Raw genomic sequence first — 26,205 nt, forward strand, 5'->3', positions numbered from 1 at the left:
ACATATGTTGCCTTAGCACTGTGTAATGATGTCTGTCTAGCTTTTTGGTATGCGCATCAGTTGTCTGTGTATTTTCTTTCTTTATACAACTTGTATTTCATGTCGCCTTATTTGACCTACTTTGTACGAGTATGCACTTTGTTATTTACGTTCATGAGTTTATTTGTTTACATTCTTTTGTCCTATAATAATACTGTACCGCTCCCAATCAATGCTCCCTAGTGGAGCATGTGAGGGATTGTAAGTAAACAAACTCATAGTATACCGTGTTGCCTCCTTTTCCGAGCAGCCTTGCTTAAGAAATGGAGCAGTGCTGAAATCTATGAAATCTAAGTTAAAGATAATTACACACCCCACAGCATGGCAATGCTGAACATTCACAAAATGAGCTCTGCGAGAACAAGGCCCCAAATGCATTGGTAACTCACCTTCCCCAGAATCCCCTATCCTCCTCCTTGGGCAGTGATGAGCACAGTTCTTCCGGCATAGTGTCTGCCTTTGTGGCTTCTACTTCTGCTGGAACTTGATGGTCACTGCTTGGAGAAGCCTCTGCGATGAAGAGAGTGTTTTAAGATGATAAGACTGGCACACGAATGTGCCGATTACTAAACGGATACTAGCAATGATGTGATGCTTTGACTGCTTTTCGAAAACTTCTATTGTTGTTGAAAAGTCCAGAACTTTTTGCTCATAACCAATCATAACAACAGGATGTCAAGTCCCATGCAAGCCTCCTGCAGAAACAGTAAAATCCCTGAGATTAATGCTTCACACAGATGAGAGATAACTGGGACGAATTCTGGACTATGTGACCTTTAGAACACCCAAATTGCAACCACCAAGCAGTGATTTATGCTACAGCATGCAGCAAAACGTTCATGCGTTTCATTCACATTAGGACAATGCTTGGCACTGTGGAATATCTTTAGCGATGTCACATACACAAAAAAAAAAAAGTCCACAATTTGTTCACAAATCAGGTGGTGGTGCTCGCATCTCAAGGTGCGAAGCAAACATGCTACCCAATTTACCCCCACACTGCAACTGACTAAACCGGATGCAGTAAATACACAATACCTACACATCCTGCATCCACCGATAGTTACACACAGCTTCAATAAATAAATGACGACCAAAGACTGGCCAACCGTACCAAACAAGTGCATGTCTACATCTTACGAGGTGAGAACTACAAATGGTATTCAAGGTTTCCAATGAACTTCAGTGCTATGTTTGTGCAACAGGTGCACATCGACAACTCAGAAAAGCTGAGCAGCTAAGAAAGAAATGAACTAGCACTCCAATGCAACATTTGTCTCTGACAAAATTAAGAGGCTGCAGAAAGGTCCGGCTGTTTAGTATAAAATATGCTACTTTTTTCCATCAGCTATTCTTACTCCCAGTGGTTTCTAAAAAAAATAAAAAGACGTCGCGGTTGGGCGACCAACCACAGCTAGTCAGGGTCGACTAAATTCCGGAGCCTCTTGCACAATAATCGAAGGCCAATATACAAGCCCCTCCCTCGCCCCTCTATTTCTTGCTATGTGTGCTTAGTATATATATATATATAATCTACTAGTGCGAACAAGATGTAACTCGGCGAACGAAGTCGGCTTGTTCGCACGGAATGGTGACAATAGCATCGCTAACGTGGCCTCCCGCAGGGATGCAATGATTTAGACATATTCAAAAGCAACAGAAAACTAGTTCCACCGTTACCAGAAGAAGCTCGCTACAACTACGTACCAGCCGGTTTAGAACGACAATAAACGAGGCAATTTCTCTTCGCGGTCGATATTCAGTACGGGACAAAAGAACAGTCAAGCCACGACTTGCTAGGAGAGATCAATTATCGAGCCTGACCATTATATGCTGGGTATGCGCGCACAAGCGATTAACGAGACTGGACAATTCGACGAGAAAGCAAAGCCAGAGATAACGGGTACGGTTCCCCACTCACGTATGAGGATGAGCAAAAAAAGACGCGGGCATTTTTGGTGAGCTGCGCAGCAAGTAGTTGCGCCGCACCAGTGGTCGTGGGCGCCGACATGCGATAACACTGCGTCCTTCGAAGCCTTTGTGCTCCACACATACAAAGAGAACCGACCTGCGCAGTCTCCCTTTGCTCTGAACACTAAAACCATTAAACGTCACGGTGCAAGACGACGCGCATGCTGCTGCCAGATGCCATGTGAACGGCCGATCGTGACGTAGGCGCAATAAGTGAACCAGATACCCGGGCTCGAAGATGGAATCGTGACCGCGACAGGAAAGATGGAGGTTTCGCAAGCACTACATGTGCCGGCTTGCAAAACGCACAAAGCAGCCCCGGAAAGCGATTGCGTCCGCGGATGCCAGCCGCTTCCACACACTTCCGTAACACGCATATTCAGCGCTTTGAAACTGACGTCGTAAGCTTCGCAAACCAAACTAGAACGACGCGGTTTCGGAATGCCAAGGACGCCCAGAGGCGCCGGAACTCGCGGGAAGTGCAACAGGAAGTCGGGAAACAAGACTATCAGAAAAATAAATAGATGGAGCGCGTACTGCGGTTGCTAAGCGGAAAATGAAAGCATATCACAGGCCAGCCAATGCACGTGGAAGCAAACAAGTGGTCGCAGCGGAGGCGGCAGCCACTTTCCTCAGCGCGCACTGCGTGCTGCCGTTTATAGCAGGGACGAGGAGAAAACGAGGAAAAACTCCTCTTTAGGCAGAAACCAACGGCCGGTCGGCCCAAGTACGGGAAAGCCCCGCCGGTTCTTTTCGACAACAATCTCAGTCCCCCCCGTCATTCGACAGCGTCATATCCTTCGCAACTTCCCAGTCATAGATTGGGAAGGGGGGTGCATGAACCCCGCGGGTACACGAGCACCGACGGACGCGGTCATCCGCTAAACGATAGTCGCAGCTGCAGAGGGTGCGCGCGCGACGATCTTGGCAACAAGCGCAAGCTCGCGACGTCACATGAACTTGAGATGTCTGCCGGTAACCCCCCCGAACGCTTGTCCCGAACCCTGCGATGACGACACCTCACGCGTTGTGTCGGGCTGAATTCATACGTACCACAGTGACAGTTATGCTGCTGCTTTTCCGGTGCATACTGCTGGCCACTGCTGCCTCCGCCATACGAGTAGAGGTATTCCGCAATGGACGCTAGCATCAACGCAGATGCGACGGAGACCAACACACACAGATGTTCACAGGGAGAGAGAGAGGGATGAGGAGAGAAGCGACGACGAAGACGCTTCACGCAGGGTCGCGGAATCGGCACACAACACACAAGTTTCGGGGCGCGCTGACTCACTCACACGAGTCGGGCACGAAGAACACAGCGGTGCAACGGGCACAGAGCAGTCGGGCGAGCGAGCGGCGGGAGGGACGCCTGCCGTTGCTGTCGGTCGACGCGGCGTTGAGCGCGCGGCGGCGTTCGTCGACAACACAGACCGGCCAGACACGCCACTCTGTCACGGCAGTTGCTTGTCGGATGACTCGGCCGCCAGCCGTTCGCAGCGGCTACCAACCAGGTGCGTTGTCAAGTGTGCGCGCGCGCTCGGCAAATCAGCTTCCACACAGCGGGCCGACGGAGTCGCCTGCAGTCGACCCAGTGCGAGCAGTCGCAGGCATTCAAGAGTGTGCGAAAGCGAAACGAAAACGGGAGGACATAAAAAAAAAAAATACCCACAGCACGGCAGCGAGTCTCAAGACACGAAAGAAAGAAACAGCGAGCACACAACGTGGAAGTGACGGTGGTGGGCACGAGCGAACAGTTCCTTTCCGGGCACAGCGGCAAAGCCAGTTTCGAGGGTCCGCGCCAGAAAAGAAAAACAAAACGCGATGAAAAAAGCATAGCCGAAAAAAAAAAAAAAAAAAAAAAAGGAAGAACGGAAGCGGCTGCGCGAGCAGAGCACAGCGTCATGTGGCGACACCTGGGAATAATAGCGGGAATCGTATGCCGTGCGGCGCCGCAGTGATCGCGCGCACTGCAGCGCAGCCCCGGGCCACGTCACCCGCGCCGCCGAACCTCAAACCGCCAATGCGGCTCTTGCCTGAAAGCATATCGTTCCCTCTACGCATCAAAGACCGCGATTTCCACAAACAGACCGGGCACCTTTACTTTGCCTTCCTCGAGTTCTCGAGAAAGGTGCCAAAAACGATGAATAGCGCAGCATGCAGCGCGCCTTTCGCAGACCGGCATTGTTTAACTATACACCAGTTGGTAAGTTTTCTCAGAATATCACAGGCCAGCCAATGCACAGGCTAGCTAATGCACGCAGGTCACCCCCGGCCAGTGCCAGTGGCCGGAGGTGACCACCAGAATTTTTTTTTTAAGGGGGGGGGGGGGGGGGGCAGAGGAGGCACCGACTTGACCAGGGAGGGGGAGGGGTGCTAGGAAGACCGCATCATACGAACATAGAAACTTCAAAAAAAAAAAAAAAAAGGGTGTTTGTGTGTGTGTGTGGGGGGGGGGGGGGGGGGGGGTGGCTACGTCAGCGCCTCCGGCGACCATTTGATGTAAAGGCCCACAAACTTCCTACGAGAGAAGAATGCCACAAAATTTGTAGCTTAGAGATCTAGCATATGTGTCATCAACTGGTGCATTTTTAAATAAAGTTGATGAAAAATAAATTCGTTCTCACAATTTTGGCAAATATACAAGCCAGTTTTAGAAACAGGTGGCCTACGAAGATTTTTAGCGGCATCGCATTCGATGACAGCGACAGAAAACGTGCATCAGTCGTCGAGGTGTCAGCGAACCACCACCGTCAGTGAAAGGGTAATAAATACTAAACCATGGCGGCCGCTTGTTCGCTCAGTACGAACATACGAAAAAGTAAGGCGCTTCTGGCGGCAGTCAATCTGCATACTACAAGCGCCAAGGTCTGCGCGCAATTGACAACGCCATAAACTCACGATAAGCAGTTTCACGCAGAAGGCGACAAATAAAACCACGCAAGATAAGGAGTCTCACGGAGGTGGGTAGAATTAACGGTCAGGTTTACACAACCGGATCTGCGAGTTCCAGTGGGTATATGGTAAGCTGATAAGGAAAAGTGGGCTATTTGTCCCGTATCAAAGCTAGAACAGCTGCAGCTACGTTCCAGTCACGCACATCGTCCCATACACCATTATACGAGATCGTCATGTCCGCTTGAGTAAGCGTAAACCATCTAGGCATACGTTACATAAACCGCTACACGAGGCGCACGAACCGCCATTTCAATTCCGCTTCACGTGAGAATGATCGGCGGGATAGAATACAGGGTCAATCTTCAGCTACTATAGCATTTGCTTTCACATGGGAATGGGATAATAATCCAATTACAAAAGTGTTTTTTTTTTTTTAACTAGTCATTTTCTCCAAGGAAAACGGGGGTCCAGGTAATAAAATCTGAAAACGATTCGGATCACTATATCTGCGAGAGGTCGGCACTGTGTCCTCGGTTTAATAACGTCCGAGGAACAGTGAATCAAACGTCGCTTGCTGTCGAGCCCAATGACCTTTCGACGTTCAGTCCCGCGGATCCCCGTGTTCGTCGTACGCCCGTCACATGACGAATCTCTGCGCGCCCGCAACGATGCGAGGTTCCAGATATTTACGGCGGATGCATGGACCGCCGCTTTCGGCGGAAGCGGATAAGTTGCACGAAACACGGCTGCCTTTGACCTCCACGCTCTATAATGCGCAGTCAACCATTGACAATCTCGCAATTCCTGTTAGAATAAGCTAAAACATTCAAACATAATCCAGGTCTGTTTGACAGTCTCTCGCTACAACCGATGCACAAACACGTTAACCGCACACACGCGCCGATCATTAAACGCGCAGCACAGCTATTTAATGACACTGACGACAACACTTCGTTGACTGACGTCTTTTAGCCGCATTTCTAAAGTCGAATGATTGATAAGAATGACCGCTGCAGGTGAATGCGGCGCTATTATCAACGATCGCGCTTCACTTCGCAACTAATTACTATTACTATGCTGAATTGCGAAGTCGATATTTCGTAAATCTTACCTTACGCACTACGATTCTCTCTGTGACAAATATTATTACTAGGTGTAACTCTTTCACCGTGCCAAGGAGAATTTAAAATATGCACTCAGGGAGTTAATGCATACAGCACGATGTCACGCTGACGGGCTAACTTTGGTTTTCTAGGACATTATAAAGTTTTACGCAGTAAAAGACAAAGAAAATCGTGCATGTCCCTTGGCACCGGGAGACCACTCGTTAACCCTGCAGCAGTCATTTTCCTCAGCCACTTTCGACAATGATGCGCTGCGATGTTCTCCAGCAACGTCATTTTCTTTCCGTTCATTTCGTCGCCGGACTCATCGTTGCTGCTTCGCCCTGAAAAGAATGCTTTCTTAACCTCTTTCTCAATTTTGAAAACTATAGTTTTTAAAACGGGCGTTGCACAAGCAGTCATTCATGAATGCGTAACTCACTGCACAGTCGCGCGCTTGAATCATGGCCGCGGTAGCCGCACTGCGATGGGACGTCGAAAAAAAGAAAGAAGAAAAAGTAAAAAAAAAAAAAAAAGCCGATATTTCGGCGCCTGGTAAACAACCACTGGAGTTCATCACAGATTCATTCGAACACCCTCATTCTAAAAAATATCGCCCAAGTAAAGAGGTGAATGCTCTTGCAATACATTAAGAGGTTTCACAACATTTATATACCGTTATACCAGAGTCCTTTAAAACATTTGAGTACTATAACCCTTATTCTATACATTTGGAAATCTGGACAGGGAGTCGAAATTGATAAAGCGCTTTTTATTTTTCTTCGTATCTTTAAGGAAAGCCGCGGTAACTGCGATTACGGCTGTATTCCAATACGGATGCTTCCTGCGCTAATTCCAATAGATTCTGCGCGGATCTGATCTAGATTGCAATACATTCGGGCGTGTCAGCCCTGCGTAATTTTCTTGCGAAGCATGCGTCACGTCACCGCACAGACATGCGGGTACAAGTGCAGCGTTCTTTAGGGGTTCGCGCTCGCATTAGTGAATCGCAAGTCTAGGTGTGTCTAGGTGGTGTTGACAACCTTTTGCACGTGTACACTACACCCAGTTCAGCACACACACAGCGCATCACATGCTTCGCAGCAACAGTCGATATCCGACGAGGTCACTGTGACGTCCACCGCAGACGTCATTAGCAGGCCTGTGCTGCAATGCGCACTATACAGTATACTGCGTCGCACTTAGTACTACGTGTCGCGTGTAACGCCCGTCCCGACGACGCCTGCCTCAAAATGCTAGCTCGCCCGGTGCACCACACATGGCCAAGGGAGTCACCGCCCCATTGATCATTTCGAGGCTGTACTTGTCGGTGGAACAAATTTTCCTTCAACGAGGAAAATGAAGACTTAAAAAAAAAAAAAAAAAAAAAAAAAAAAAAACCACAAGCAGGAAACCTCCCGTCGTCGATTTGCTAATGTGGCTGCTTTCTCTCTCAACTCGTACGGACTGCGCCATACAATATAATGTGATGTTTCGAAAGCGAACGCCGACGGCACGAGGCCGAGGCCAAGGCCACGAGGAGTACGTCGCCCGCGCCGATGTCTCGCGATGGCAAATCATTACACGCTAAATTGTTTACACGGCGCTAGAGGACGGTGCATGTGGAGCACGTTCCTCAATGGGCGCGGGGTGGCGAGACGGTTCGGCACACCAGGGCCGTCGTCCGGCGCGCGGCTCAAGGCGAGGAGACGCCTGCGCGCGACGAGACGCCGGCGAACGGCTCGGGCTGCGCTCCAAACACAACACGCGCTCGGGCGATGCAAAGCCGTCGCGAACACGCTCGATGTGGCGATCGCGTTGGCGTTCGTTAGCAGCCTGTAGTAACAGGCTGAACAATCGATCAATTAAAGGGTGCACGAAAAGCGAAAACGCAATGAGTAAAGCAGGAAAAATGCTGGGGTGGGGTGGTACTCTCAGACGATGACTGCGAGATTTTGCGTGACCACGCAGCACGGGGCACATCGGCGTCCACGGGCGACAGCGTTCATGGTATGTAGTACATGATAATAGCACGCTTGGCAGCGTGCCAGGAATGCTATACCGCTCGTAGATGCGGGCGCCTTCATGACCGAGAGTGGTTCAGTACGTTCCATAAGGGCTCGTGTTTCACTCTGCGCGCGCATCTTCATTCTTTCGCACTTCTTCCTTCGAGAATGAATTTATGTTTACTGTGTGCTTTGGTCCTACGTGACAATTTAGCATTAGAACCTAAGAACACCAGCAAACGAACGCTCCAGAAGGGCACCGGAGATTATAATAAAGCGGGCGGCGCAAGATCTCCAGGGCACCTAAGGCGAGCGAAGCGGGAACTAGCCTCCGTACCGCGGTGCGCTCCGTACCGGGGTGCGTGGAAACCTCCGTACCGGGGTGCGCTCGCAGCCGATCTTGTATGCAAGCACTCCCCGACACATACGGAGCCCTCGGCGCCCCCAACCAGCGGACCAATCCAGGCTCCAGCTTTGGTGTACCGCCGAAACCCCTTCGGTGCCCTGTAGACGTCGCCAATGTATACTAATGACACGTTGTTTGGATTTAGTACTTGCGCAAATTCCCACTTCTCTCACAATCTGGCAGAGGGGACATAATTTCAGGTATGCAATCCTGATACCTCCGTCTGCCAGTATTTTTATTTTCGCATGATAAAGGACCATATCACACCGTGAACGTAAATTCCTTTCTGCGAAAGGAAGCGTGAAAAAGAGAGACGGGCGCAGAGACAACAGGTGGGCCCTTAATTCCGGAATGCACTATAAGGAACCGCTCATTGCTACGGCGTATCTACTACGCCTATGCGTCCGGTGCTATAGTCGCGCGAAATCCTACCCAGGAATTCCGGACATTCACCCTTCGGCCATCCGTCGAACTTTCCTGCTACGTTATAGTGGTGTTTTGGTCCTGATCAGCACTGCATGCTACATACCGCAGCGGGGAAGCTACGACTAAGTGACGTAAATCCGTATGTTATTAGAAGAGAGTACCCTCTCGACGCTGCTAACTGAAACTTGTTGAAATTCGGCCGGTATTGTGATATTATATATTTAAATGCTGTCCGGACCATTAAGTAAAGTTGGTGCAATGCATGCGGTGAAGTTCGACGGATGGCCGAAGGGGGCAATGTCCAGAATTCTTGAACATGCCTGCGACTTTGGAACTCTGGGTGGTTCAATGCTTCGCACACCATTTTATCCCTAGGATGCGCCTTCGTTTGCCACTACAATTTTGAAGATGTACCGAATAGCTTATTAGCGAGCTGTCTGGATGCATCAACACTACTCTTCTGGGCAAAGCACATAATCTCGAGGTTTGATACCGCTTTTACAAAATCGGGGGTTGTCTTTCCCTTTTCAACAAATACCGACCATTGACTCGCCACGGCAGGACGTAACTTAAAGCTAGTTTAGAATTAATAAGGAAGGCGTCTAGGAACAATTAGAACATTAAAAATGCTAAATTCCAAGAAGGTCCTTCTTCTCATTAATCATCATAATCACTTAGCAACTTTTTGCGACCTGGCGACGTTGTCCCAAAGGTTATCAACGCTGACGCGGTAGGTTAAGTGTGACGCTGACCAAGACGGTGAAGGTCTTCTCTCTTGCTCAAGCAAATGGCGACGATGCTAACTCTTGCTCAGTGTGAAGTGGGCGAAGGCACGCAGACACCGATAGTAAGATAAGCAGGCGCGTCTTTGTTTTGGCAAAACACGCTCAGAGGTCGACGCCCAGTGTTTGGTCCAAGAAATGAAGTTTACGTTCATAACGTGCATGAGGTCGCGGTCGGCCGATCGACATTAGGCCATAATGCATTACATACTTTATTATAAATTTCGTAAAACTGCAACAGGCCTTACACGTTCCACGCTACCGCCTTAATAAGAAATCGCGCTGGCTTACAGCTCGGATAAGTCTCTTAAAAAAAAAAAAAAAAAAGAATAGAGGCGCGAAACTGCTCAAGCTATAATATATATAGGATGAATTTATTCGAATACGCATTTCTCTGGCCAGACCACGTTGTGAATGGAATTGTCTCCGACTCTCCTTCAACATTTTCGTAACTTCAGTACTTTCTGTTGGGCCAGTCTGGGCAGCGTTGATCACGTTTTAACGCGATTGCGTTACGGGCCCCATGTCGCAGACAATCCGGCGTCGGCTTCGGCGTAAACATCGGCTTCCGTGGCGGAGAAATTCATCCCGAACCACCTCGACCACACAGGCCCTCCGCGTGGCGCAAGGAGTTAGTGATCAAAAATTGAATTTCTCAAAGTAAAATCCGTCAGAAAAATCGTAAAGTACGACTTCACCACAACCTAAAGGCGTGATAGAGTCGGACTGTAATTTGAATATACGAGAAAAAAGCCTGACAAGTAGCCAGGGATATTTGAATGCTATCGCGTTCCACTCTTAAAGGCGAAGCGTAAGCATCCTCCAATTCTGATGGTGTTTCGCTGTACTTTGGTTCTAGGCAACGCTGCGGGGAATGTTGAAAACCAAGCCTTTCTAAATTTTGACCGGGCCCCATGTCGCAGAAAATACGCTGTCGTTGTCGGCGTCAACGGCGTCCGATAACGCTATCGCGTTCAGACGAAAAAAAGTGTACTCCAGTTTTTTTTTTTTTTTTTTCTGTGACCTTTCGTGTCAAATCTTTTTTATCTCTGTTGTTCTGTGTATAATGACAAAACGACGGTTGACAATGTGCACTAAGCTTTCTTTCTTTCTTTTTCTTTAATATATATTCACAATTTGCGCTTAATATATTGAGATTAAGGTCACTGTACGCGTGCATGCGTGCCGTGCGTGTATTAAATCTCGTAACGCGAAACAAGGCAAATATATAGGCGCGGGACGGCAGTCCCGAGACTGCTCCCAGAACCGTATAACCGCAACACATTCCAGCCAACTACTCCCCGGTATCCATCTCTCTCTCCTTGTACAAATGTCGTCCTCTTCAATTTTGTGCTTCACGTGAAACACATAAATTCACTTTCGCTTTTCAACGTGTCTTAATTTCGCTCTTTCGGAACCTATACCGTCGGCCCCAATGCGGCCATAAACGTACCGCACAGTATTAGCGCGTCTTACTAAAGCACGAGTCAAAAGGCATTGGCTAAGGCTGGTTAGTTAGTTTTCCGGAATCAGTGTTCAGGAAGCGCTAGTCGCTTCACAGGACCCTCAACCGCGGGAAAGCCACAGATTGTCTCGTTGGTGCGCCTTATTTAGCTTAACGGGCTCGCGATTTTCCGACGTTCATTAAAAGCCGAAGAGCAGTGATTAACGGCGAGAAACACCTTACATGAATTGATCGACGCCGCTCTCGTGCGCGAGACATTGTCTTACTATAATGTAATAGTATTCTAGTACACTACACCGGCCGTTATAATTTTAGCAGTACGGAGACACCAAGGGCAAAATAACAAGAGAACTTAAAGCCGGAGAGCAAAGCTGGTGGCGACATTACGTGACACCATGTATACAACCAAACAGCGCAGAAATCTTCCTTGCAACAACAATCATTCTCTTCGTCGGCTACTTAATTACCAATTGAGCCTGAACTAAAGCTGAACCGAAGGCCAACAACGAAAGAACGCGATGTTGTTTTTTTTTCACCAACAAATGAACGCGTTTTTCTTTCTTTCTTTCTTTCTTTCTTTTTTTTTTTTTTTTTTGTGAACGCTGCTTTCAGAAAATGCGGCGCTCTTCAGCCTACATACGGCTCATGGCGAGATTTAGCCGCAGTGCTTAAAGTTATGGGAGGGGGGGGGGGGGGGGGGGGCGCTTCGGCAGATAAACTGTAGCACTGCGGCACCCATTCAACAGGAGCTGGAAGTGATTTTGTTACCAGCGGTGCCCTAATTGTGCGGGGTAATTCTAACTCCAATTTTCAATGAATAATTTCATCGCCATTAATCGGTTGATATGGCTGAAACATCAGTAAGATCCAGGTATTTTTCCTACGTGCTTCTATTCTTTTACCTGTTTCACTACGGATGCTGCGATTCAAAGCTTCACTGATTGTCTCTGTGTGTGTATATATATATATATGCACACATACTACGAGGGCTCCGTCTCTGCTGAAGGTTTAAGCCCTGTTTAGCCGTAAGCCAACCAAAGCCGCACAAAAGAACAGCACAGCGCCAGCGCACGACGAAAACACGCTCAAAGCGTCAGAAGTATAATTACAACTTCCTGCTGCCTCTTGGAGGAGCTGAAGGGCGACGATAAACTCCCACGCTACTTACGTGGCACTATCGCTCGCCCCTCAGTTTTTGTTACGTAGGATGAGAAGATAAATGCACAGCCTGGAATGCGAATTCCCTTATCACATTCGAGAGCTGCTGAACCAAGAGGAGCTCACGAACCGCTCGATGACGCTATTTGCATTTACTCAAGCATTTAGACTGTGACTTTATCTTATCACGTGCAACGATATATCGTATAGGTACGAACGACGCTCTGGCGCAAACGACAGAATCTGCGTAGGGACACGCGCATTAGCACGACCGCGTTCCTGATTGCCGATGCCTGCAGTTGTAGCTTCTAATCCAGTCACATTATCATGAAACAGAGTAAATATTGTGCGACAATCTACTCATTTATGTTTATTCTAATTAGCTCTCGGAAGCACACCTCTGCAGAAAGCTGTTAGTCCTTAATTAGCATTTATGCCTAGAGTGCAAGCATTTTTTGCAGTGTTTATGCATTATTCAAATGCGCATTATACTAAAAAAAAAAAAAAAAAAAAAAAAAAAAAAAAAAAAAAAAAACTAAGCAGCGTTGGTCCGCATGGCCCTTCCATTTCCCACAAAACTTCTAGAAACCTTCCTGATGATGACCAGAAAGGCACACAGAAGAACCAGTTGTGGAAAGATGTTTTTACAAATATTAAAAGATCCACCTCTAGAGCATATTTAGACGTTATTGGGCAATATATATGTGTGTGTGTGTGTGTGTGTGTGTGTGTGTGTGTGTGTGTGTGTGTGTGTGTGTGTGTGTGTGTGTGTGTGTGTGTGTGTGTGTGTGTGTGTGTGTGTGTGTGTGTGTGTGTGTGTGTGTGTGTGTGTGTGTGTGTGTGTGTGTGTGTGTGTGTGTGTGTGTGTGTGGTGTGTGTTGTGTGTGTGTGTGTGGGTGTGTGTGTGTGTGTGTGTGGTGTGTGTTGTGTGTGTGTGTGTGTGTGTGGGGTGTGGTGTGTGTGTGTGTTGCACATTGCTTTTGAAGTCTAGAATTGTTAAAAGCGCTTTCCTTTTTTGTTTGTTTAAGGTTCTTAGTACATTAAGAGAGTGCATAGCCTTGAGTGTCTACTGAAGTCAATGTCCACGTTTCTGTTTTAGAACAATAATGAGAAACCACTAATTGCATGAATACCGCCACATAGTTTGCTGGCTAAATTGAGGTCGCCAAAAAAAAAAAAAAGCTATTCACTTTTGCGAGAGAACGACATATAATGGTGATAACCGAGGAAAACCAATGTTCCCTCAGTTAAATGTTTGTACACAAGCTCTTCACATGTTTATGCAACTTATGATGCGTTGAGACTGCTTATTCACGGACATTCCCTCTAACAAGTGTCTCGAGTTTAATATTCATCTAATGAGGAGTCTGGCATACGTCTTTTCACACCCCACAATGTTATAGTGCTTACAATGTAATGCATCCTTTGCATAGCGTCACAAAGCTGGGTAACAACATGCTTGCCCTATTTTCAGCTTCACTGCCGTAGTTCAGTGGGCAGGCCGGCACACATAAGGAAAAAATTTGGATAACACTTCAGGACTATTAATTTCAGCTCAGATTAGAAAAGTGGCTGCGGTGCAAATTAAGATAAGGACTGTTCGTCCTTTCTAATCACATACCAATGAGCCCAACAGCAGACGTTGCGCTACTTCAGCTCAGATGTCTTTTTACGATGTATGATGGCTACTCTCATTAAAATTGGTCTACCCTATCTGCATTTATTGGCTAACTCATCAGTGAGTCAGCTTGCAAATAAAAGAAATACAGTATAGACCACTTATAACGTAACCGCTTATAGTGCAGGACCGGATATAGTGCGGTCTTTTCAGACTCCCGTTAATTTTCCCATAGCACTCCACGTATACACATATCGCTTATAGTGCAGTTGCGGGAAACGAAATACCGGTTACAGTGCGGCTGCCTGGGAGTACGGAAGTCAGCGGAGACGGCGAACGCTCCCCTCAAACGGGAGCCCCAAGGAGTGCTTGAGGAAGAGAGACGAAGTGGAGGAGACGGGCACGTGGTACGAACGAACAGCCAGTGAGGCTGAAACCAGAATCTGAGTGCGAGTCGTGAAATATCGCGGTGCGCATAGCGAGCGAGGGCCACGAAACAGTTAACGCCGGCCAACGCTCGCTTCACGATAACGGCAGTAAGCGAAACTTCTGGGAGCGGGCGGCGCCGGCACGGCAGGGCGAAGGGCGCACGCGGAGACCGTGGAATGTGAGGGAGGAGGGCGGCAGGGAAGCGGATTTCACCTCGGCAACTCCGCCGCTTCGGTGGCTCCCCTCGCCCTCCCTCGTAGCTCCCTCACTTTCGACTGTCACCGTGCGCGCCCGCCGCCGTGCAGGCGCCAGCTTCCCGAAGTTTCGTTTTCTGCCGTTATCGGAAAGCGGGCGTTTGCCGGCGTGGGCAGTTTCGTTGGCCGGCCTGGGACAGCGCCGCTGCTTCCCTCTGCGCCGTAGCCGCAGCGTGCAAGGTCAACACGTGACTACTAAGTAGAGGAAGCATAAAGGAGAAAGCAGGGTTCACTGCCATTTTATACGCGTGGCTACGGTAGCGTGGCTGAGACGTCGGCACGTACACGCATGTTCCGGCGCAATGCAGAATCGGCGGCCTTGCCATTTGAGAGAGGCATTATTAGATTTTCCGCCGCGTTTTTTTTTTGTTTTTTTTTTTTGTTTTGTTCGCGCGCGACATTGAGGGGTCTCTCCTAAGCTTTTACTCTATGGCGGTGTGGGAGCAATGCCGGTCGGAGGCGCCGCCGCGTGATTTGGTTCCAATTAACGAGATTCGACTAGCTGTAAATTGAATCCAAACGTTCTAGCCGCATTCCTCGACTGTCGCATACGCGTGGCGGCTCGGTGCACATGTTTTGCATATGCGCGGGCCTTAAAAATTGTTGCTTTGGTTATAGTGCGGTACCGCTTATAGTGCGGATATTCGCGACTCCGACGACTTACGTTATAAGCGGTCTACACTGTAGATATCTAAAAAGGTTCTCCAAAAACTTTCTGCAAGACGTTTGCTGGACCACTATACTCTATTTCATATTTAGCAGGCAACACTGCGGAAGCTAAGCAAATAGTGAAATCACAGGAGTCTCACTCCGCACGTTTCGTGGTGGTGTTGATTTTGACCTGCGACCCTTCTTATGGAATGGCTACAACTAAGTTAAATCACAATGAAATTTGTGCTTCCAGTATGCGAGAGCGCAAGCCATGCACTGTGGCTGCTGACTGCAGAAATGAGTCACTTGGTGGTAAATAGTTTCAAATCTGTGACACCTTCCATGTAATAAGTAAGTCATTTCTTGTCACAAAGTATGACACTTAGCGTTGCATCAATTACATGATGCACGCCTATGTGTTTCTTTCTTATGTAACACATTACTTTTTGAGTGCAAATACGAGCAGCAGGAGCAGTCGCGTTACATGCTATGCATGAAGTCAAGTACTATATTTGTAAACCTGCTGTAATATGTTTTCCACGAGACTGCGGGAAGAAAATATAATACCCGCTAAACGTATTATGCGGACATGCTGTTAAACGCTAAAACAAAGATGCTATGCATGGCTCAGCCTCTAATGCATTTACAGTTATTCTTCAATAATGCGGACTCAACGGAGACTACCTAAATGTCCGAATAATCGGCAGTCTCAAATATCGGATTCGGCGGAGAATGAGTGACCAAATTATTTCATAAGCGTTTGAAAAAGGTGTGTTTTATTCTCAGATGAGCACTTTCAGAGACACTTTCAGTTTCGCGTGACTAGCGCCACCTGCATTGCGGTCTGTGAGCTTCCGCATTCTTGGCACAGTGCCAAGCACGCTGTGTTATCGATCACAGTGCCGAAACCGCGGTCACCAGTTGACGAGTCCGGTGCTACGAAAGTGAAAGTATCTTTGAAAGTGGTTGTCGGAGAATACAACCCAAATTTGTCAACAAGTTGGCGTGCACACGTACACTTGCCTGCAGCCTGGCCAGTCTGTATTTTTAACATTCATGCTGTCGCTACAGACAGACAAAAGTGCAGTCAATGCAAGTACAGTGGAACCTCGTTGATACGATTCTGCGTGATACGTTTTTCAGAATTATATACGTTTTTCTTCTTTTCTTGATAATACGATTAAGTTGGATAATACGTTGGATGGTACGATTTTTGGATGATACACTTTATTTTCCAGTTTCCGTGAAGATCGCATCGAGATTCCACTGTACCCAATATTCATTCCCTGGTACTGTAACTGCATTGACCAATCTGCGATAGCCGAAAGATTGCGGGCTTCTTGCAACAGTCACTGTCTGGAGCTTTTCGAACTCTTAAGTGGGGTGACACTTTCTTTGGTCCAAAATATAGATCTTCTGATTTTGCTTTCTTTTGATAACGCATGTGTTTGGCTTCCACAAAATATATAACACTTGCATATACGTGACTTCTAAAATACTTATTTAATTCATTTTAGCAGCTCCACTTACTAGAAAGCGAGCATGCCCCATTGTCGAGTCTCTTTCATGTGAAGCTTTCATCACACAAAAACAACTTGTGCTCGACACAAGTTTCGGTTTTGGCTTTGCGACTTTCTTGTTTTATTTAGTGACTCTTATAGTCATTAAGTGGGTCTCTGTAGCTCTCGTGCACTCCTTTTTTATTTGTTTATGGTGGCGCACGCTCTTCGGAGAGTACCCTGTGTCTTCCAAGGATCTATTTCGTGCCTTTTCCAGTGTTGCTGACGGGGTGAACGCAAAGACTGATACAAAAACGCAAGTTTTATAGCAACCGCTACAGTGCAAGCGTGCTAAAGCATCTAGGGGTCACTCCTGGACCATTGCGTGTTTCCATGAGCACGCTATCGATGGACCTGCACCGGGTAAAAAAAGCAAGTTCAAACTGAACGCCGAAGCGAAACAGCAAAGAAAGAATAGCAGAAACAGAGAGAAAGGCTACTGTATAATGCTGACCACAAGAAAACTATAATCTTGGGATGCTTTGATAGATCAAGCAGTTTGACACGACATTATTTGCATTTTTCTGAGAACGCACTTTTAGGACACCTTTGTACCCTCTTCTAAAGAAATTCCTGGGTGTATGTATACTTTGTTAACATTTTAGTGAGTGCTTCTTACAGCTTTAGAACGAGAGTGAATAGCCCAAAGATAATGCAAACTTTTAAAACAAATAAAAAGCGCGTCATATTAGTAGTTGCATTATGACAAATAAAGAGAGAAAAAAGTCTTCCTTGCCCTAATTTCTTTAGGTATCTACATAATTATAGTTATGAATGCGTAGCACACTACTGCCCTATTTGCAAGATTGTAAAACTGTTAGTTCTGAAAAAAAAATAATGGTACATTTGTGATAAAATGAACAAGAACAATGACAAAAACTAAAATGTGTGTTCTTTTTAAGATTTTGAGCTTTATAGACAGCCCAACTATAACTTATACCATATGGAGAAGTTAAAAAGCACAACAATGTTCATGGCTCCTCTAACTGCTATTCTTTCATGCTGCCTTTCAAAGTCTCACCACACCTTAATCACTTTCCTCGTCGGTGCAGACATGGCGAATGGAGTTGGTGCCACTTGAAACTGCCTGAAGAAGTCACCCAGAACCGTGTAGCTATTTGACAAGTACCGTAAAAACCGGACTATAGGTCGAACCGGAATATAGGTCGACCCTCCAACTAACCAATTCTAAAAACGAAAAAAATCTTTTTCAATGGCAAAAGTACCAAAAGACACCCTTACCTTTAACAAATGCGACTCAGCCGGTTGCACAATGGTGACAGTATTTATTTAAATACTGCTCCGTGCCATGATGATAAGATGCTGACAAACACGCGGGTCGATGGTCGCACGAAACGAAGCCGACGGCAACCTGGCGACCTGGCGGGTTGCCGTGGGCTTCCACGTACTCAAACGCCTTTTTCTTGAAGGCGACGGTGAATTGCCGTCGGCTTCCGCTCATTCTCAAACAAAATGTGAAAAAGCAGCCTGAATGCGATGGCGAAGGCGGCTGTTTACTTCATCTGCCCATTGTTGCAAGACTTCTGTAGTTTTTCCGCCAATGTCCGGTATATAAGACGAGGGTCGACTTTTCACAATGTTTTTTTGAAAAAAAGTTCGACCTATATTCCGGTTTTTACGGTAAATGAAGAAACGCTGGATGCGTGGGACTCTCACAACAAACAGAAAATGTAGACGATGCGATGCAGCCGATGCAGCCTTCAACACATAGCGGCTTGGCTTGACTTGCAGTTTGGGCACAGTCGGAGACTACTGGATCAACAAGGCATCACTAGTTTCAGTTTCGAGGAGGTGCTGGCGACATGGCTGACGACCATCTCAGCAGTGTATAAAAACCAAAATATTCCCATTTCGGTTTGACTTTGTGGCCAAAATGACGAGCGGTCAAGGCAGAGTCTGAGTATAGAATGACGTAGTGTAGGGTGTTCAAAATTTTGAGAATTTCCACCACGACTGTTGTGTGTCGAAAGCATGTGTTAGTGGAGGTCGGAAGTGCATAGCTAGGATGTCTAGCGCAGCTGATAATTTTCTTTTAGATTTTTTAAAAGTTATAGATGGTACACTTGATATTTTTATGTAATTATATATGCCCAAGTAGCAATGTATCATGTGGGAATGTTGCAGGAATGATGACATATCAAAGAGGATTCTAATACATAGGTGTTCCTGAGCCCTTTGCTGGGACCAGGCTTCAGCAATGCTATACGAGGTGTGTTCAAAAAGAAACTGAACTTTTGCTATGACATCAGTATTGCTTATCGTACACCAATTTATGTAAGCACTGTCCCCCTCAAGGTAGTCCCCTCTACTGGCAATGCACTATTCCCTTTGTTTCTTTCATTTTTGAAAAGCCTCCTGGAACACGCTTTCTGGGATGGCACGCAGGTCTCTTGTCACATTGTCTTGAATCTCCTCTATGGTTTGGAAATGACTTCCTTTCAACATGGTTTTAAGTTTGGGAAGCAAGAAAAAGTCTGCTGGGGCTAGGTCCGTAAAATACAGTGGATGGGGCACAATGGGAGTGTGATGTTTCGCTAGATAGCTGCAGACAAGGAGCGACATGCGAGCCGGCGGACTGTCATGATGCAGCATCCAAGCCTGGCTTTCCCCCAATTCAGGCCTCTTACTGCGCCCAGCATCCCTTAAACACGCTAGAATTCCCTGGTAGACTTCCTTGTTTACCATCTGACCACGTTGTACAAGTTCCTGATGGCCAATGCCTTTGCAGTCAAAATACACAACCAACATGACCTTGATCTTAGACCGACTTATGCATGCTTTTTTTCGGACGAGGAGACCCTTTTCCCGCCCACTGCGACGACTGCACCTTCGTTTCAATATCACAGCCATAAACCCACGTCTCATCGCCTGTTATAATGTTTTTAATGAAGTTTTCGTTGTCACTGGCCCTGGCAAGCAGTTCCTGGCTGATTTCAACCTGGGTCTGTTTCTGATCGTCAGTCACCAAACGCGGCATGAATTTTTCACTGACACGACGCATCTCAAGTTTATCACTCAAAATTTGATGGCATGATCCTACGCTGATGCCCACTTTGTCAGCAACTTTTCAAACAGTTAAACGACAATTTCCAAGAATCACAGCACGATCTCTCTCAACATGATCATCATCTGTTAATGTGGAAAGTCGTCCAGGCTTGGGATCGTCACCGACCGACATTCAGCCAGGGTTGAAACGCCGAAACAACTCATAACCCGCCGTCGTGGTTGCTCAGTGGCTATGGTATTGGGCTGCTGAGCACAAGGTTGCGGGATCGAATCCCGGCCACGGCGGCCGCATTTCGATGGGGGCAAAATGCGAAAACACCCGTGTACTTAGATTTAGGTGCACTTTAAAGAACCCCAGATGGTCCAAATTCCAGAGTCCCCCACTACGGCGTGCCTCATAATCAGATCGTGGTTCTGGCACGTAAAACCCCATAATTTAATTTTTTTAAACAACTCATAGCACGGTGTGCGACTCATACAGTCCTCTCCGTATTTAGAGCTAAGCAATTGAAATGTCTCTGTGAAAATCTTGCGAATCTCCCTCTGCCGGTTGGCATGCTATTTTAAAAGTTCAGTTTCTTTTTGAACACACCTCGTATACTTATAAATGTTGTAGTGCCAGCAGGCCCAGCGTGTTCTAACCTACATAAGAAATGCGTGAATTACAAGGGGCTCGAATAATCCCGTTTGGGTTTGTTGCGGAGTCGTATGACACATGCAGAGTATCAAATGTGTTAGGGATACTATGGCGGACAGCTTGTTGTGGTTCTTCATAGACAACACTGCAAGAGTGATGATGATGGACATTAAGCAAATAAATTTTTAATTCTGTGAAGGTAAAGTTCATTAGTTTAGTCTTTTTCTTATTGCAAGAATCGGAGGTGTGCTATGATTTTCTTGCTAAAAAATCAGGTGCACATTCAATTTATACTTTGTTTAGGAGCTGTAATGCGATGTTTACGTCAGTTTTCTAGTTTAAACCCATAAAAGTGTTTGAACTACAGCGTATACTGCTTATAATGCTAGTCAGCGGAGTCGCAAATTTCGACACTACAAGCAGTGCTCCACTGTAACCAAAACACCATTTTTCAAAGGCTGTGCATGCACAAAAAATGTAGACCATGCAGCCGCGTCTGTCCGGGAATCGAAGTCTACAACCGGGATGTGCCCTCACTTTCGTTGGCGAGGTGGTTCCTTCATTTTCCAAGTGCCGTACAGTCACTGTGAAGCATTTCATTGACTCCACACCAAATTGCAACTTTGGCCACTGACTCCCGACGAGATGAGCTAGTCAGGCCTAGTCGGCGGGGGTGTCTAGCAGCACGCGGTCGCGGGAAGCTTGTCTTTGATAAATGTTCGTACCCGCAGACGAATACGCATTGATCTGGCATGAGATCATGCGCACAGGCTGCACTGACTGCAGTGCACATGAAGCAGGGTTCGCAGGCGATCAGCTGGCAACTACTGCGAACGCATATAGCAAAAGCATTTATGTGTGCGTACTGGTATAGGAATGGCGAAATATCGTGTGTGGACGACATTCTAAACATCTGAAGTTGCGGAACACAGTTTAAACTGACAGCGTCATGGAGTCAAGGTTGCATGCCCGATATCTGCACTTCGCGACGACGCGCAACGCGACAGGTAAACGTGAAACGCACTTGTAGCCTCAAGTAATTTTTCCGTGGTGCGGGAATTGCAAAAAATTAATTTTACTGCCGAAATTCATTTTTCCGGTCTGCCCGATAATTCAGACATTTGTGCACCCTGCCTGTGTCCGAAACAATCAGTTGGCAAAAGCATTTACTTTCTGCACACAAAATGGAGCCAAAGAGAGACAATGCGCACACATGCAGTGCAAACTGCGTGCCACTGACAAGCGGTCGAAGCAAAAGGTTCTGTCGCCTAAGCAACCCCCGCACAGCCGCTGAGCCAATGCAGAAACATATATATATGTATTCCAATGCAGAAACATAAGAGACCTGACAGTAGACATGCACCACGCTTACAACTTTACAATGCAGTGACAACCTTACCATGACAAGTTCGGTGCACATGCATAGGAGACCCTATGCCATGACACTCACCCCCTTCGAAGGCATCAAAGAATTCCTCTTCAGATTCGTTTTCCGGGACATGGGTGAGGCGTGGATTGCTCAGAGTGCACTCCAACTGGTGGTGCTCTCTTGCAAGGACGCTGAGGCTTTCCTGCAGGACCCGTGATCGCTCTCGTTCTCGTGCCAGTTCAGCTGCTCTGGACTGCATACAAAAGAGAGGCACCAGAACTCTAGCTATACTTTCTTCGTTAACACAAGTACACTGTAACAAACTGCATTGTTTTCGCAGTTGTATGCAGCTGCTTGCACGACCATCCTAGTTTCAAGTGCATCTTCGGGCACACGAAAACGTTTAATTCTTCAGCCCTCCCAAACTCCAGTGAATTGTAAAATAATCTACCCGACAATATTGTCGACATCCCCAACCCTGTAAAGTTTAGAGCAGAATTAAGTGTCATATTTTCATGACAATATTCTTTTACAGTAATACCTTGTTACAAGAAACATGTTTTCTAGGTCCCTTGAGTGTTTCTTGTAACCACGGTCTTTCGTAACCAAAAAATGCTAAAAACACTGAGGAGTCGGACTAGACCACTTTATATATACATCAGCATGAAAGTGTGTTTAAACGTGTCTTCGATACGAACAGAGCTGTCTCATGGAAACATGGTGATGGCTCCGAAGTCCGACTACCGGCATACAATCAAAATCATAAGTACACCTTTGTGCTTTCAGTATGCAATATACAACGTTTTGATCGCAAACGCAAGGGGTGCGCAGTGGACGCTGATTGTACAGACATGTCACTCTGCCCATTTGGTGGTAAATAGGCACAGATCTGTGAGACATTTCATGTAATAAGTACATCATACCGTATTTACGTTATTGTAAGCCAACCTACTTTCTTAAAATTTCGAAATCTGAAGTGGGAATGGTGGTTCGACTTACAATCAAAACCCAAGCATGGCACAGCCAATAAAGGCAAGACAAGCGAGATATTAGAGGTGCTATGGCGTGTTTACAATTTTATGTTTGCTCTACATCTCTACCAGTACCATTAGACTATTTTACATGTTTGTTTGAAATAAGCTTTCAAAGTTTTTGTTTTCAAACTCTACTGTGCACTCAGCACTCATGGGAGTGTCAATAGTGGATGGAAGAGTCAACACACTCATGCTCACTCTATAGATATTTGTTTGACGCGATTGACTTAACTGCCGGCCACGCTTTACTGTCGTGCTTCGTCGATTACCATGAGCGCATCGGGTCTGATAAACATTCGGCACTTGTTCTCACCAATGTTAACAGACCTGGCATTCCTTATGCCGAAGAAACAAACAACTGTGCGGTGAGCTGAAAGTTCGCCGTTTCGCTGTTCCACGTTTGTACTCTGCTGTGACTACTACAATGAGTGGCTGGTAGCGGAAGGCCATGAACTTATACCAGCCGTGCATACCAGCCAGCTGTACCACGCAATGTCGTGGTGCAGTTGTTTGCGAAGTATGGGATTTCACTGGATGACAACGTGATGTGGGACTGCAGCAGCGATGGCAACAGCAGCAATAGTGAGGACGATGGCACAAGTGAGGACGAGTCGTCCAGTGGCTAATAAATTTTTGTTTTAGAATGTTCCCACAGGTATGCCTTTTTTTTTCCTGACATGCGATACTAGGAGGGGAGGGGGGTAGACTTACATTCCAGTCAACTTATATACTGTGTAAATACACTACTTTGTGCCATAAAAATACGAGAAGGGGAAGGGGAGTTTCGTCTTCAACCCAAAATTTAAAAAAATCTTTACTTGAGTTAAGGTGCTGAGAAGTTGCAGATACTGTACGCAATTTTGTGAGTTTATTTTGAATACAAGCTCTAATTTTGTTGATCTCATTTGGTTCTACAGTAGACTCACTTTAAGATGAACTCGAAGGGACTATGAAAACTTGATTGTCTTATCAGGAGTTTGGCTTATTAGAAGTGCCCGCAAAAAAGAAGTAGAAACATGCCAGGCACGTGCAAGTACAGTAGCTGACCGATACTTTAGACTCCACGTGGATGGCCAAAAAGTCCGAATAATCGTGTCCAAAATACTGGATACACCAGAAAATAAGTGACCTTATTCCACAAGTGACAAAAAAAGGTGTGCCGTATTCTCAAACTGTCGCTTTAGGGGACACCTTCAATTATGCACGACTAGCGCAAGACTCATCGGCATCTATGAGTGACAGCATTCTTGCAACAGTCCCAAGCAAGCCATCTTTTTACAGTGCAGAAACGCTGCCGCCTCTTGATGTGTCCGGGGCTAGTCACTCAAATATCGCGAAAATGAAAGTATCTTCGAAAGTGATCGTCCGAGAATACGGCCCAAGTTTGCCAACACGTTGCTATGCACACACATGCTTGCCTTTAGCCTGACAGTCTGTGACCCCATTTTCTAGCGATGCCTTTCATGCTTCATGAGTGGTCAGAGCAACGCTCCACCCGTGTTATCAAAGGAGGAATCAGCTGGCTATGAACGGTGGATTATCTCAATAAGAGTGAATGGAACTTGCCCCCAAAAAAGCGCAAATCAAAGATGCAGCCTTTACAACACGGTGACTTGGCTTGGCTAGTGCTGCGGATTGGGTGTGGCCAGCGAGTATAGATCAACTAGGCTTTGCTAGTTTCACTTTTGAGGAGGTGCCGGCAACACGGCTGATGACCATGCCTGTGACGTATCATAACAAAAATATAGCTATTTCTCCTCGAGTGAGAGACTTCCTGTGCGACTTGAAAGACTCGCTTATCCTCCCTCTACGGAGTGGATTTGCTTTGCGCAGCTGTGCCAGGAAGCGGTTTTTATATTTTGCTTATTAACAGCGAAGCTGTTTAAGCCAGCCGTAATTTGTGCGTGTGCTACGTAATTATCATCATCAGCATTGGCTCGAGCGTCGTCTTTTTCCACAGTTTAAGCCAACCAGGCGACGCCACACAGACATGGCTCCGCCGAGCTCCCGGCAGCTGCGCGTTACTGCGCAGGTGCCGTGATGTCATCCTCGCGCATCTGCGCTCGTCGCCCGAGAGAAATAAATAAATAAAACAAAATGAACATTCTGGGCAAGGCAGGATTCGAACCCGGGTACCCACAGTCCGAAGGCGAGCATCATAGCCACTGTGCTATACACCCACACTTGCCTAACGTGCATTTATGGGAACCATATGGTTGCATTGTACCGACGATTGCAACACAACTTCATTTGGGAGAGAGAAAGAAAATGAGAGCGAGAGAGAGTGAGTATGTGCCATTGGACCAGGTACTAGCCACATAGGCTATTGGTCCAAATATTTTTGTACGCATTCTTTGCATTGTATAGATAAAGCTCATTTTGATTGATTGATTTGATTGATTGAAAGAAGGAGAGAGAGAGAGAGAAAGAAAGAGAAAGGAGAGATAGAAAGAAAAAAAAATAGAGAAAGAAAGATATAGAAAGCGAGAGAAAAAAAGTAAGAGAGAGAGATAACCTAGCTACAACCAAGAGACGCAATCAATCGGCCAGCTTCGCTGTGTCTTGAGCTTTGCGCGGCCTAGTGCAAGCCTTCGCCTTTTTTCCTTCAGTCCCATGAATGCCCCACCCTGTGACCTCAGCTGCGCGGAATTGGCAGTGATGTCAGTCACTGCGAAAGTTCGCCTTAACTGGAGTACATGCTGAAGCACTTCATACTAAGCGTATTTAAAAAAAAATTGAGTCTATGGAAAACCAACGAAATGTTCCCACACTGTTCGGTATATCCGAGAATTTGGCACAAACGAGTTCATCTTAATGGGAGTTTACTGTATTTTATACGGTTCTAATTTTATGCAACGTTACTAGGTATGGGCGCGGTATTGTCGAATATTCGATTGAATTATTCTCTAGTCGTTATTCGATTCGGTTCGAATTATTCGACGCTCCCGAATAGGCAGCCAGGAGCCACGGACGGCCGCGACAAAAAAAAAAAAAAAAATTCACAGGCCTGCGTGGCACACGCAGGACAGTCGCAGCGTAAGCTGGTTGAGCGGCGTAAGAGTAGCTCCAATTTCGGCACCACGCACAACAGGGTCTTCGCAGCAAAGTGTCTTCGCCTCGATTTTTACAAAAACGATCTGAACTGTCTGCCCGGCGTTGACGGCAAGCTGCGGCTTGTAATGCTCTCTGCACAGCAGTCTGCTGAGCCCGATGATGCCTGGTTGTAGCCGTGCAAGTAGCTCTATGATTCGCTTCTTCAGCAGCGGTTCGTACCTTGCGAGGAGACATCATAATGTGTACCGAAGAGGTACCCAGAATACGTAGCGCACACCTAACATCGGGATAGCATTGATTGGGCGCTTCGTATGAATCA

The 26,205-nt window shown here is 46.7% G+C and overlaps 1 protein-coding gene and 1 long non-coding RNA gene across 4 annotated transcripts in view; one reads left to right on the forward strand and one right to left on the reverse strand.

The window, feature by feature from the left end:
- Nucleotides 1–26,205, reverse strand: part of LOC119450157 (oxysterol-binding protein-related protein 1) — a 91,495-nt gene that overhangs the window by 37,398 nt on the left and 27,892 nt on the right. Inside the window, exons 13-14 of the mRNA XM_037713532.2 lie at nucleotides 21,880–22,051; nucleotides 429–549 (exon numbers count right to left, since the gene is read on the reverse strand). Coding sequence (XP_037569460.1) covers nucleotides 429–549; nucleotides 21,880–22,051 — 293 coding nt within the window. The remainder of the gene's footprint in view (nucleotides 1–428; nucleotides 550–21,879; nucleotides 22,052–26,205) is intronic.
- LOC125944708 (uncharacterized) overlaps nucleotides 3,387–26,205 on the forward strand; it is a 34,055-nt gene continuing 11,236 nt past the window's right edge. The window contains exons 1-3 of one of the 3 annotated variants that reach the window (XR_007466379.1): nucleotides 3,387–4,216; nucleotides 16,983–17,128; nucleotides 23,158–23,441. This is a non-coding gene — a long non-coding RNA (uncharacterized LOC125944708). Of the gene's footprint in view, nucleotides 4,217–16,982; nucleotides 17,129–17,817; nucleotides 17,905–23,157; nucleotides 23,442–26,205 lie in introns of those variants that run through there. The other 2 variants (XR_007466377.1, XR_007466378.1) reach the window with 2 other exon arrangements.

This window comes from Dermacentor silvarum, chromosome 4 (assembly GCF_013339745.2).
Source record: "Dermacentor silvarum isolate Dsil-2018 chromosome 4, BIME_Dsil_1.4, whole genome shotgun sequence".
Classification (NCBI taxonomy): Eukaryota; Metazoa; Arthropoda; class Arachnida; order Ixodida; family Ixodidae; genus Dermacentor; species Dermacentor silvarum.